Raw genomic sequence first — 14,000 nt, 5'->3', positions numbered from 1 at the left:
GGTATCCCAGCTCCTGGGGCAGTTTATGGATGGTATCCCAGCTCCTGGGGCAGTTTATGGATGGAATTCCAGACATTGGGGCAGTTTAGGGAGGGTATCCCAGCTCCTGGGGCAGCTCAGCCTCCAGGCACAACACAGGGACCCATGTGCACCATTAACCCCCCCACACCTGCACCTCGTGGTTTGGGGAGCATTTTCTCCCCAAGACCCAGCACTGCACCTGGATTTGCTTTGGCACACCAGTGAGCACTGCCCTCCTGATGGGGAAACTGAGGCACGAGGAGGTGATGTGGCTGCCAGGGCCATGTGGCTCATCCACAAGCACCAAGCCCAGGGTTTTGCACAGCCAGGACACAGCAACGCCCTGGCTCTGCTCTGGGAGGGGACACAAACAGGAGCTGTGTGGCTCCAGACAACCACACCACAGGCAGGGGCAGCCCCGAGGGGAGTCCCCTGGCCGGGCCTCACCCACCTTTGAAGAAGTAGAACTTCCCAGTGAGCTGGGACCAGGTGCAGGCGTCGATGCCAGCGGGGAGGCCGGGCCAGCGTGGCTGCAGTGGCCGTGGCTCGCTGGCGTTGCCGCTCGCTGACACCACCCAGTAGTGGCTGCCCTTGAAGATGTAGAGGTTGTGATCCCCGTCTGTGAGGCAGAGGGAAGGTGCCCCAGGTGAGAAATTTTATTGAACCACCCCTGCCCAGCTCCTCTCTCCTCCCCATGCAGCCCCGTGGTGATTTGGGGATCCTCAGGGTTTGGATGTTTCCTCCTGCCTTTCCAGCCACCCCCTCAGCTTCCATAACTCATTGCCTCCCCTCCAGCCGTGAGAGGATAAATGCTGATCACAGTTCAAGGCTTATCTTGCACAGCTCAGCTCCTGCAGTGATTAATCCTTGCCATGGCCCAAGTTTTAGGATGTTTTCCCTGCTCCTGACACATCTCTGTGGCCTCAAGGTGCACTGTTTCACTGTGCATCAGTGATGCCACCAGTGCCAGGAGCTGTGGAGCAGCCAAAGCCCCTTTTCCCACCACGGGGAGCTGCAGCAGCACTGGGACAAGGGCTAGGGGTGCACGTTTTGGGAGAGGCTAACGCTGGCCAAAACCCACCAGCGGTTATGGCGTCGAAGAAGGAGTGGCAGTAATAGGTGCTGAGGCTCCTCTGCCCTCGGTCCCTGCTGTACAGGTCCGTGTTCCAATCCTGGAAGTGAGTGAAGACTTTTCCTGGGAGCTGGATGGCAGAGCCCTTGGAGGGCTTTCCTGGGAAGGAACAAGGGGTGATGAGTCCAGAGAAGGGGCAGAGAAACAACTTTTCCCAAAGCATGGGGACTCCCAGGACTCCCAAGACTCCTTGTCCCACAGTCTGGTTCCTATCCCACTCTGTAAGATAGTGGAAAAAATCCCTTGGTACCCCAAAAAACGCGCACCAGCTGAACAAGTGGGCAGCAAATCCAACCTGCCCTGCCCTGGAGGCGCTGGTAACCTGTCCCACCTCCTGCCTTTTCCTCCCCAGCCACACACAGGGATGGGCCCCAAGTGACTGCATCCCTCTCCCCTTTCAGGGACCTGCTCCCATCCCTGCTGCTCGCTCTCCCTCCCAGAGAACACCCCTGGAGGAACCGAGGGACGCTCAGGGAAGCCGGGCTCACCGTACAAGTTCTGGACGGCCAAGATGTCATCCCAGCTGAGGACAAAATCCTTGCTGAGCTTCTTGTAGTAGGGAGACATCAGGGCGCTTTTGACGGGCGAGTGCTGCAGCCCCAGCGTGTGCCCGACCTCGTGGGCCACCACGATGAAGAGGTTGCGCCCTTTGCCGCTGTGCAGGGACCAGCGCTCGGCGCTGTCAAAGTGGGCTTCTCCTCGCAGGGGGAAGAAGGCGTGAGCCAGGGCTCCTCCTGGGGACACCAGAGCCATCAGGGACCGTGGCACAGCCGGCACACGCCGCTCTGCTTTGCCTAAATGTGCCTCGGATTTGGGTCCTGTCGGAGGAGCCCGTGTTCGGAGGGTGTTGGCAAATGGGGAGGTGTCGCTCTATTAAGGAATGGCTGGGTAGAGATGACACAGACTCTCATGGAGTCAGAACAGGAGAATTTCTCTAGTTTATTACTTCAGGCTTGTTTTATAGACTGGTTCGTGGAAAGTACAGAAAGGAAACTCTCATTGGTCATCAAATCACTACATCACCATCACTGGTCAGTGGTGCACAACACCCTCTGACTTTCTCTTGCAAAGAAAACAAGGGACAGACAAACAGCACCTGGCATGGCTGTTTTCTGTCTCTAAGAATTGTTTTGATTCCTCCTTAAAACTTCTCAGGCTACTTTCTCAGGCTGGACTTGAGAAAGCTCTGTGGCCTGCAGTTTCTGCAGGCTCCCTGCAGCCTGCTCCAGAGCTAGCATCCACAGGGAGGGACTATCAGGAACACCTCAGCCGCCTCACAGGGCTGGGAGGGGGGACCCCAAACCACACAGCAAACTGGTGCAAACTGGGCTGGAGAGACTGCAGAGCCTCCATCACCCCCAGCCCTCCTCCCTGCCGGGGAAGAGCCCACGTTGTAAAAGAGCAGCTTACGAGGGGGAAGCGACCAGCACCTGGCCCATCGAAGGCGTTGTTGAGTCCATCGTTGTGGTCCCCGTGGAAGAAGGTGAGGCGGATGTCAGCGGGGCCGTCCTGAGCCTCCCAGAACACCAGGGAGGACACGTTGCTCCAGAGCTCGAAGGCGGCTCTCACGGCCAGGCGCACCTCGTGCTGGGGCAGGTAGGACGGCCAGTTCACCACCCGGTACCGCAGGTGCCGCTTGTACCAGCGCCCACCTGCAACGGGAGGAGCTCAGCGAGGCTGGCCCTGGGCTTGTCCTGCCACCCAGGGCTGCCTGAGCAGGAGGAAACTTCATGGGAATGTCGTGGTTTTCCTGAGCTGAAGTGGAAGTTGAGGCAGGTGCGTCACAATGATTAAATCCTTCTGAAGGTGTCACCTCTAGAGCCCAGCCAAGGCTGAAAGCCTGAAACCTCTCTGAGGAGATGAGAAGCTTTGAATTCAGCTTTTGGCTCATCATCCTCTCCAGAGCCAAATCCAGCATGGGTCCCTGCTAGGAGGTCCCTGCTGCCTGGTGCCAGCTCCAAGTCCAGAAGATGCAGCCCAAGGACTGGATTTCTGGGAGAGGACCCAAAGCCACCTCTGGAAAGGTGGGACAAAGGCAAAGGAGTGGGAAGGGCTCAGCAGCACAGCTCAGTGCCCAAGGCTTCCTTAAAAGATTTCAGGGGAGACAGAGCCGTGATACCACCAGCACAGCTGGAGACGAAGATGAATGGGACAAGACTTGACTCCCCCTAAGCTCCCCCGAATCCCCGACCACACAGGAGGGCAAAGATGAGAGTTCACAAGAGTCACTAAACAGCATCACAGCCTCCTCCTCCTCCTCTCTTCTTCCTGGGCTCCTGCAAGGGACACGCTGCATTTTGGGGCTTTGGAAGGAAATGCAGAGGCTGCAGGAGGATGACAGGGCTCTCCTGGGGCCGTCCATCACCAGCCCTGCCAGATGCACAGACAGCCTGACACGGCTCAGAGCCTTTTCTTAATCTTGCCTTCGTTTTTCCCATGTCCTAAGCACAGCTGGCCCCGGCCCTCCTGCTCTCTAGGAATCCAGTTACTCATCTGTGAGCCCAAAGAGACCTCACAAGGGACAAGAGGCCCAGTGCTGGACACACAGGAGCACAGAAGGATGCTTGGAGCAGAGTCAAACCCCTTAACATGGGTGAAATGACTCCCAGGTCAGGCAGCCAAGTGCTGGCAGATATTTGGTTACTGCTGTGTCCCTAATATGCATTATTAGTGCCAAAGGTCATCAAAACCTGGAGATAATTTCACTGAGTGCCAGCCCCTGCCCTCCCAGCACTGAATGTGGGGCCATGGTGACCTGGAGCAGTGAAACCACCCCAGAGAGCTGAATTCCCCCACAGGTGGGAGTCACATCTCTAATCACTGCTGACATCAAGCGAAAATAAAGAGCTTTAAAACCTCCAAGTGTGTCCTGGGCTGCATGGGAGGCACCCACAGCAGCCTCCCCACGAGTCCAGGATGGGAGAGCAGAACATTCCAGACCCCAAAGCCCCCTCGGTGCCGGTGCTCACCGTGCTGTGCCGTGCGCCGTGCCCGGCGTGTCCCGGCAGCGCGGCTGTCGCCGTCATCGGTGCCACACCTGGGCAGGGCCATCTGATGGAGCGTGGGGGCATCCAGCAGCCCACTGGGAGGGAGGTGGGACACCCTCTGGAAATCCCTGCAGAAGTGTTATAAATACAAAAATTTATTTATTTATTTATTTATTTATTTAAATATTATACTATTGGCTTTTCACAAGTATTAAGATGAATGTTATATGTATAATTTATCAATGTTTGAACTGTCTGCTTAGTTTGGATAATATTCAATGAACAGATGATGGGGACCCTGCTGATTATCAGCACTCCCTGTCTGTGGAAAGAAGGAGCCAAGGCCCAAATTAAAAGATGATAAGAGAAGAATTAAAACCACAAGCCAAGAAACACACAAGGTGGACCCGAGGAGTGGCCATGCTAAACAGTTCCTGGAAAATGTAAACTAGTTAATAGAAAAGTTTGAATATGCATAAAGTCTATGAATATGCATCAAGTAGATGCCGTAGAAATGGCACATAAAGGGTGTTTCCAAAATACCAGGTGTGCTCTTGGCAGAGAGACAAGCACCCGGCTGTTTTAACCCTTTGCTTTATTGTCTTTGTCTCCTATTGTCCTTTTTTTTTTATTATTAAACCTATTAAAATTTACCAGAACAGTGAACATCGTTTTTCACATAAGGAAGTGAGATATCAGCACCCACATCCAGTCCCCACACCCCGGTTTTTGGTTGTGTTTGTGGCTGGGGTTTGATCTGAGCCAGGGTTTTCACCCCAAAAGCTTCACACCCCAACATCGGAACTTCATCCAGCTGGCAAAACAAGAAGGATTTGGCTCTGCAACCACAGCTGTAAATCACCTCCTAGCAGGGCAAAAACAAACAGGGGAGCCTAAAAATGCCTTTTCCAGTTTATAACCCCGGTTATTCGACTTCGCATTTAATTCTGCATTCGACTTTGCGCAAGGTCAAGCCCGGGATGCTCCCAGAGCCGAGGTGATGTCTTTAGGAGAAACCCAGGCAGGAGCTGGCAGCTCTTCTCCTCTGACATCTCCCAGCCATCCCCAGGCTCGGCCTCCCTGCAGATTTTATTGCGAGGCGAGCACGGGGCCATAAAAGGCCAATAAAGCAGCGAGGGGCGGGTGGCAGCAGCCGGCACCCAGCTGCAGGAGCCGGGCACGGAGCCGCCTTTCCAAAAAGGACTGGCTGTGCTTCAGCATCAGACCGTGAGACAGAGAACCTCCAGCTGCAAAAAAACCCCTCTGGCTGAAAAAATAAAGCCCCTCGGAGTGCTGGCAGCATCCCTGGAGCTGGAGCTGCTGAGTTCTGACCACGGTGTTGAATAAAAGTGTTATAATTGTATATTATATTATTGGCTTTTCACAAATATTATAATGAATGTTGTATGTATAAGGTCAGAAAACTTTGTTGTGCTGATATAGTTTCTTTTATTTCTGTTATTGATGAAACTTTAAAATAGTGGTATAATACATATATATATATATATGTTAGGCTATAACATGATATTAAAGCACAAACTACTTTTTGTCTGTATAACCCAGAGACTGAAAAGACAGTCAGAGACCCCCCCTGCATTCTGAGATTATCTTGTCCTCCAAGCCCTCCAGGTGAAGGATTTATGGCACCCGTTATTGGAGGATATAAACCCAGTGGCACCAAGAAGATTGATCGATTGGGAAGGGGGCAAGGTAAAAACTAAACACAGGAACATCAAAAAACTGAAGAAGAATGTATGAATATGTATGAGAATTTATGGATATGTAGTAGGGTTTGGTTTAAGGGACAATCCTTTGTTAGTAAGGTGAACACAGAGACACTCGGCCATATCTGTATACTTTATTTTTATCTCCTAATTGTCTTTCTATTAAACTTTTAATTTCTATCAGAAATATGTGAACCTGTTCTTTCTCAGAAGGCTCCTACCTCAGCGCCTTGGTGAACTCGGCGGGGCTGTGCGCGCTGCCCGGCTCCCTGAAGTAGCCGTACTTCTCCAGGAATATCTGCAAGGAAAAACGGGAAAGGGGCAGCTCAGAGCACGCTTGGCTTGGGAAGGAGAGGGGAAAAGGAGATGAGGTGTCAAACAGTGCTGCAAACCCCAAATGCCCGCTTGTTTTGCTCCTGAGAGCTCTGCGCCTTCTGTGCCAGGACGGGTTCCTGCGTGTCTCCTCCCCATCCTTTTGGGTGGCTCTTGGGGTTTTTGGCCACCGCACCATGGAGGCGTAGGAGGAAAGGAGAGAGAGATGAAAACCCTCTGCAGCCGTGTCATCCGCAGCCAGAGGCGACCAAAGCCACGGCTCTGATCGCCCCGGCTCAGCTCAGCGATTCCAACAAAGGCCCGAGTGGGGCGGGGTGAGATGGGGTCAGGCTCAGCCTCCCCCGTTCCCATTCAGGATGTGCTGCTGCAAAAGCGGGGATGCTCCGGGCGCAATTTGCTTTGCCAAACCATTCTTCTTCTTATCGGCCCTTGACACGGACGGAGATTGCCTCTCTGAACTCGCTCCAGCGCTTAAATCGTATGTTAAAGAAAATAAACTGCTCGGGCTGCTCCTCCCCGGCTTTTGGAGGAGTTAATAGCCGGGGTTACAGGAATGCTCCACGCCCGCCTGCCCCACGGCCAGGGATGTCTGCAGGAGACAAACAAGCTGCCCAGCATCCTGTTAGTGCAGCAGAGCCGCAGTTACAGCCATGAATAATAATCAGAATAAAAAGTGAAAGTGGCGGCTTCCCTTCCCCACATCCCAAAGGAGAGGAGTGCTGAGCACCAGGAATGCCACGGGCAGACCCACACAGCAGGGCTGCTGCCCTGTGGGATAAACGGGTGTTTTTAAAGCTGTTTTCCTCCCGGCTCGTCTCGGGGTTGGAGTGCTGACCTCCACTCAGTGCTGCTCCTCCTGACTGTGGGTCATCCACTTCTTTCTGTCCCTGCAGAGGAGGCAGCAGCCCTTCCTGGGCCTTGTCACCCGGCAAGGAGAGGGAATGGTTTATGGATGTGGCAGTCCTGAGCTGTGCCAGGGCCTCTCCCCCTCCTCCTCCTGCCCAAACCTTCTGCCTGCCATGAGCAGTCATCTTCATGTCATCCCCAAAGCCATCCCCCCCGTGCCGCCACCTCCCCGCGGGAGGGGCAGGCACATCCACGGGTGCTCTGCAGACCTCATCTCCTCCAGTTTCATCTCCTCCAGTTTCATCTCCTCCAGTTTCATCTCCTCCTCTATGCCCCTTCTACCTGGAGCATCCCCCTCCGGCAGAGGACCAGCACAGGTTCCTGCCTGGACACGCTCTTTACCCAGCCCCACACAAAGAATTTGGCTGGTTTTCCCACCAAAGCCGCCTGTCTCAGCTGGAGGCTCCAGCAGCTCATCCCAGCAGTGCCAAGAGCCTGAGCATGGCCAGAGTGACCCAGGCACCTCACACTGGCCAGTGAGTCAGGATAAATCAGGCAAGTGCCACACTGGCAGGGAGAACATTGGCTTGTTTGTCAGGAAAACCACAACACCTCTGCCCAGGGATGGACCATCCAGCCTGGACTTTCCATTCCTCAGGCACACCGGGATAACCCCACCTTTATGGGGGCACCAGGGGGCAAAATCCAGCAGCAGCAGCTCGGGATGAGCATGCAGGGATGGAGGATGTGGGGATGGAGGAGCATCCTGGGGATGGGGTGTCTTGGAGCCCTCTGAGAGCAGTTGGAGAGGAGAAGGCATCTGGCCCTTTTCCTCTGTGCTTGTATTTTTATGAAGTTCTCCTGCAGAAGCACGAGATCACCAGTTACATATAAGGGTGCAGGGTGAAGATCCCAGTGGTGACATCACTGCAGATAAATGTGAGCTGAGAACACCCAGGATGGAAAGTCCTGGCTCTCACACCACGGTCTGAACCTTTCCTAACACAATTTTGCATTCACTCAGCACAACCTGAAGATGTTTCCTCGCCTGGAACCCAACACAACCCCATCATTAAAGCGTGAAAATGCTTTTTCCTCACCATGATCTCATGAAGGCTTGAAAGCCCATCTGGACACGTCAGGGTGCACAGTGAAAAAAGCAACTCCTGTCCCAGCAGCTGCTCTTGAGCAGCACCAGAAGGCACAGAGGCCACTGGATTTATCATTCCTGCCCAGAGCTCCTTGAACTTTGCAACTCCAAGCAAAGCAGCATTTTCTCTCTGGTTTCTGACCTGTGCCACATTGAGGTTCTCACACACAGGCATCAACTCTCCAGCTGCAAAACCATCAGGAGAAATTCTGTTATATTTTCTGGACACATCTACTGTCAGCTGAGGGTGATGGTGATCCTGGAAACACAGAGCTGCAGGAGAGGGATGTGCTGATCCCCCATGCCGTCAGGTGTTTATCCAAGCACAGAGCACACAAATCCAAGGAGTTCTGGGGGTCCAGGGGAAGCCAAGAGCCCCATGGCACAGTGTCCTGTGCCCAAAGCAGTGCTCGAGGCTCCCCCAGCACTGCACAGCCCCCCAGAGCTCAGCCAGGCTCTGGCAGGGCTGGCTGGAATCTGGCACCAGCCCATTAAACATCTCCTGAGACTGCAATGCAAAGTCTGGCCGTGCTGGGAAAACCCCCTCCCTCCTGCCCCAGACGGGGAAATGCTCTTTTCTGTACAATGGGAAAAGAAAAACAGCAGGAAACCAAGAGAAACATTAATATGAAATATGCCCAGTTTCCCCTCGAAGGAAGGAGGACGGATCTGGCTCCTGGGAGCCGGTGCTGGGGCAGAGAAGCCCCTGGGGCTGCAGCAGGGACAGCAGGAGGAGTCTGGGGGAGACAGAGGGACCCTTCCCATCTCAGGGCTCTGATGTGGAGCCTATTGCAACCCTGGAAATCATCCCTGCCTTGGCTAAAGCCAAGGAAACACCTTGCCCTCGACCACAGGCATCCCGGGTGGAAGCCAGCCAGCAGCAAACACAATTAGCCCTCCCTGCCTGGAAGCTGGGATAACGAGAGTGCCGAGACATCAGGCTCCACTCCTGCCTGCTCTCCCCTCCAGACACGCCGGCTCTGGCTCCTTTCCAGCAGCTGAGTACCAGAGAAGCCTCACACTGAGCTCCTGCTGACCGTGCTCCCTCTGCTCTCTGGGTACAAACCCAGTGCAGGCTGGTCAAGCGCTTTGGGTCGTGACTGCAGGCACTGCCACCACAAGCTGCACCTTCAAAGTCTTTTGTTTTAAATCATGACACAGCCCAGGTGGATCCTAAATCCTGGTTCCAGCATCCTCAGGCTCATCCCACATCATCTCATCACCAGAAGGAGCACAGCAGCTCCTGCTTTTCATCCTCAGTTTCCCCCAGTGCACACACACGAGGAGAACTGGCCTGGGCTGTGTTTTGGTGTGGTCACAGAAGGAGAAGCAGCTCCTCCTGCCCACGGGGTCCCTGCTGCCTGTGAGCTGCCTCCAGAAGATGTCACATCAATTAAAAACGCTCATTTGCTTCCGCTCATCCCTGCAAAGCCTCAGGGAGAGTCCGCGTGCCGCTTTTGTTTAAGTGTGTGTATAAATATCTCTGTAAATATTATACACAGGGAGACACACGAGAAGGGGCATTAGCAAGCACAGAGCCTGGTCATCCTCCCACTGCAAAGGCAGAGAAACCTCAGCTGATTCTCACACTTAAAGCCCCAAGCTCTGTCTGGCTGCTGGATGTTCCCCTGCTGTGCCTAACCCAGTCCTGAAGGATTCTCCTGTCCCGCCTAGCACTCCTAAAAATCTACTTTAGCAGCAAATAATGAACTTGTCACTAAAAATGGGGAGCTGGGGTCTTCTAAACTCCTTCTATTTAACAATTGTGTTGTTTATAGTATAAATAAATAATGAGATAGAGTATTTCTCTCGATCTTCTAAAGCTGAGAAGCAGTAAGCCAGGTCTAACTAAAACTCCTCCTGGTTTCACTGACTGGATGTGGCTTGGAGCAGCTTGGTCTGGTGGAAAGTGTCCCTGCCCATGGCTGGGGGTGGGATGAGATGAGCTTTAAGATCCCTTCTGACCCAAAGCAATCCATGATTCTGTGATAACTCCTTGGGAAGCAGCCAGCAGCTTTGCCCTGGTACTGCCAGCACCCCCCACCCCGATGGGCTGCAGCACCAAAACTCCCAAATGCGACCCAAAACACTTGGGGAAAACAGGGGAAAACACTGGGCTTGGCCAAACCTTCCCATGCAAATACCAGAGCAGCTGACAAACCAGTTTGGTCATGCAGACTGGTTGTGTTTTCGTGTCTAAGGACAGAAAGGAAGCGAGCCTTGCCCTCCAGCGGGGTGGGAGCCGGGGGAAGGCGCCGCAGCCCCTTGGCCGGCGGGCGATGTTTGCCCTGACAAGTGGGGATTGTTTGGGGGAGAAGCAGGAAGAAAGCCGGGCTGTTTGTGCTGCGGTGACTCACGGGGTGTAAATCACACCGGGATTCTCGCTCTCCACATCCGCAGCAGCGGATCAGGGATGCGGTCTCAGGGGTGTTACAGAGCCCAGGGATGCCTCAGAGGGGCGATTCCTCCTCCTCTCCTCTCCTTCCATCGCCGTGCTGAGGCTGAACAGCAGGGTGCTTTTGTACAGGGAGGAGGATTTCTCTGCCTTGTTTCAGAAGGAAAATGTGGGATGCTCTGTGCCCCAGCTGACCCCCGAGCCCCACCGCATCTGTGTGGTACCCAGGACCCTCCCTCCATCCAGCTGTGCTCAGCATCCTGCATCCCAACTGGCTGCCTGCTCCCTAAAGATGCTCAGCTGGACACTGGAGCATTTCCCAGCCTAAACCCAGCCCAGAGCCCGGAAAGTGAGGCCTTGGTTTGATAAGTGGGAGAAGTCAGTGTGCACCAGATATTGCAAGATGGAAAGGAGAAGGGCAGGACAGTGCAGGGAGAAAAAATTGGAAAAAAAAATCTAAAATGAGAATTATTCAGTCCATTAGTCCTGTTTCCATTCCCTGTTTTTCTCATATTTCTCCCCAGTTTTTATTTCCATCAAAACAGACCTGGAGCTTCTCACACAAATCTCTGCAGGGACTTCATTGTCCTTTGTCCTTGGCTCCACAGAACCTCACCGTGCTCCTCAGTCCCACCACGGGCTGAGATCTCACATGTCCCGTGTATTTTACACAATTCCCTCGGGATCAGGGGATCTCGGGCATTCCCACCCCCCCAGCTGCTGTCTGAGCACAGCCCAGCCAGACACCAGCTCTGCCAAACAATCTGCTCTCTTACACTGGGCCCTCTCCTATCTGGAGATGATAAGATGATTTCACATACAAATGTTTCAAATTAAATTTTCGAATTTTTCCTTATTTTTTTAATTTATTTTTTTTTTAACTGCAATTGATATGGATTCAGTGAAAATGTGGGCACCAGCCAGGAAAAGCACACAACTGGACATTTTCACAGTATTATGCAGCTAAGTTTACACAACCTATTGTTGCTAACTGTGGCTTTTTAAAAAGAATTTAAAAAAAAAATAATAAAATTTTAGAAGCAAAGCCTGGAAGTGCTCTGAAAGCCACAAGCCACCAGAACTATTTGATGTTATGGGAGAATTTCAACTTCCTCCTAAAAGAAAATGAACTGCTTAGTTTATTTAGACGAGTTCCACTCTCCAGCCTCTGCATTTCCATTGTGTGTGTTGTCCCAAAGCCCCTGGCCAGCACAGCACGTCCCCTTGGGGAAACTGAGGCAGGGAGACAGGAAAGTCACTTGCCCAGCAACTCCTCACAAGGGATCTGCCACAATCCTGGGATCTGTTCTGAAGCTTCAAGGGAGAAGAACTCAGAAGTCACCAATGAGGAGTGGAAAGGCAAGTTTGGATTGTTAAAGCAGTTATTCCAAATCAGTTGGTTTTATTTTAAAGCGAATTTTAAATTATTCATTTTCTGAGCATTAAAATCTTTACAGATTTATTTTTTTCTCCAGGTGGCATGAGGGGATGAGGTTTGTGCACAGTGGGAAAAGCACAACTATTAATGAACTCTCTGAAGCTGCATCTCCCAGCAGAAGAAACCTGTGCATCAAAACAAGCTTCTGAGCATTCCTGAGCACTTTTCCTCTCAGATCATGTACTCAAAATCCCAATTAATTCACCAGGACTTGCTGGCTGAGGTTGAAAATTAAGCATTTGTGCAAATGTACATTGGATCGAGGCCTAAACAAGAAAAAATCCCCAATATGAGCCTTCGTTCACCAGCCAAATCTCACACCTTTGTCCTCCCAAGACAAACAGGAATGGATGGTGGCACTTGGTGACAATGACAGCAGGACAAACAGAATAAATCCAAACAGAGGCAATGGGAACAATCCTGGGGAGAGGCAGGCAGGGGAAGGACTGGCTTTTGTCCCCTCCTGATACAGGGAGATGGGAAGGTTTGCAGGTGCACATCACCTGTGGGGACACCTGGACACAGGTTGGGAGAGCTGGGTTGTTCATCCTGGACAAGAGAAGGCTCCAGGGACACACAGAGCCCCATCCAGTGCCCAAAGGGGCTCCAAGAGAGCTCAAGAAAGATTTTGGACAAAGGCAAGGAGAGATAGGACAAGGAGGAATGGCTTAAGATGAAATAGGGCAGACTTGGATTAGATGTTGGGAAGGAATTGTTCCCTGTGAAGGTGAGGCCCTGGCACAGGGTGCCCAGAGCAGCTGTGGCTGCCCCATCCCTGGAAGATTCCAGGCTGGGTTGGACAGGGCTTGGAGCAATCTGGGATAGTGGAAATGTCCCTGCCCATGGCAGGGGGTGAAATGGGATGAGTTCTAGGTCCAGTCTAACCCAAACCATTCTGTGATTCTCTGTGGCCACAGCCCCTGGCATTCCAACACAACCCAATGGCACAGCCCCATCTCCAGCTGGCACAGCCACTCACCTGTGCCACACTCACTGCGTGTACCCAGGGCACACGTGGGTGCACAGGCGGCAGGAGCTCGTGGGCACTCACCTGGGGTGGGGATGTACTTTGGGGACACATTCATACCTGTGGCACAACACCAGGGACATGGACACACCTGGGACATAGTGACACCAGGGACATGGGCACACCTATGGCACGGACTCAGTGGGGACACGCACAGATGGGGCACAGGGACATGGGCACATCAGGGACACTGGCACAGGGACATGGGCACATCAGGGACACGGGCACAGGGACACGGGCACCTCAGGGACATGGGCACACCAGGGACATGGGCACAGGGACACGGGCACCTCAGGGACACGGGCACAGGGACACGGGCACCTCAGGGACATGGGCACACCAGGGACACGGGCACAGGGACACGGGCACATCAGGGACACGGGCACAGGGACATGGGCACATCAGGGACACGGGTACACCCCTGCCATGGCCACACGCGCACAGGGAGGGGACGCACACTCAGGACCCGCTCCCACCCCTCCCCGCCGGTGCCGGTGCCGGTGCCGGTGCCGGTGCCGGTGCCGGTGCCGGTGCCGGTGCCGGTGCCGGTGCCGGTGCCGCTCCTACCTCTGCCTGCCGCCGCTGCCCCATTGCGGTGGCTGCGGGCCGAGCAGCCGCCAGCAGCCCCATGGCCAGGGCTGCCCGCAGCGCTGCTGCCATCCCCGCTCCGCTGCCGCCGCTCCGCTCGCCGCCCGCCGCCGCCGCCCCTCCCCGCCCCGGCCCCGGGGGCGGCCCCAGCTCCAGCCCTCCAGCCCCGGCCGAGGGCCGGGCTCCGGCAGCAGCACCGAGCCGAGGGGCTGTCCCTGCTCGGGGCTCCCCCCCTGTGCTACCCAGCCCGGGGGAATGACCCCGTGCGTGCCCCATCCCTGTCCCCTGTCCCCTGTCCCCCGGGAGCATCCCGCTGCCGGTGCGTCTCTCCTGCCAGCTGGGACAGCGCTCTGCGCGCT

At 54.1% G+C, this 14,000-nt stretch overlaps 1 protein-coding gene across 1 annotated transcript in view; it reads right to left on the bottom strand.

Annotated features, from left to right (window-relative positions):
• Positions 1–13,745, bottom strand: part of MMP28 (matrix metallopeptidase 28) — a 15,608-nt gene extending 1,863 nt beyond the window's left edge. Inside the window, exons 1-7 of the mRNA XM_015646163.3 lie at positions 13,621–13,745; positions 6,086–6,162; positions 4,123–4,268; positions 2,584–2,805; positions 1,642–1,887; positions 1,103–1,252; positions 473–640 (exon numbers count right to left, since the gene is read on the bottom strand). Of these exons, the coding sequence (XP_015501649.1) occupies positions 473–640; positions 1,103–1,252; positions 1,642–1,887; positions 2,584–2,805; positions 4,123–4,268; positions 6,086–6,162; positions 13,621–13,713 (1,102 nt within the window). The 5' untranslated portion in view covers positions 13,714–13,745. The remainder of the gene's footprint in view (positions 1–472; positions 641–1,102; positions 1,253–1,641; positions 1,888–2,583; positions 2,806–4,122; positions 4,269–6,085; positions 6,163–13,620) is intronic.
• Positions 13,746–14,000: the final 255 nt, after the last annotated feature.

This window comes from Parus major, chromosome 19 (genome assembly GCF_001522545.3).
Source record: "Parus major isolate Abel chromosome 19, Parus_major1.1, whole genome shotgun sequence".
Taxonomy (NCBI): Eukaryota; Metazoa; Chordata; class Aves; order Passeriformes; family Paridae; genus Parus; species Parus major.
This window is presented reverse-complemented; position numbering and strand designations above follow the sequence as displayed.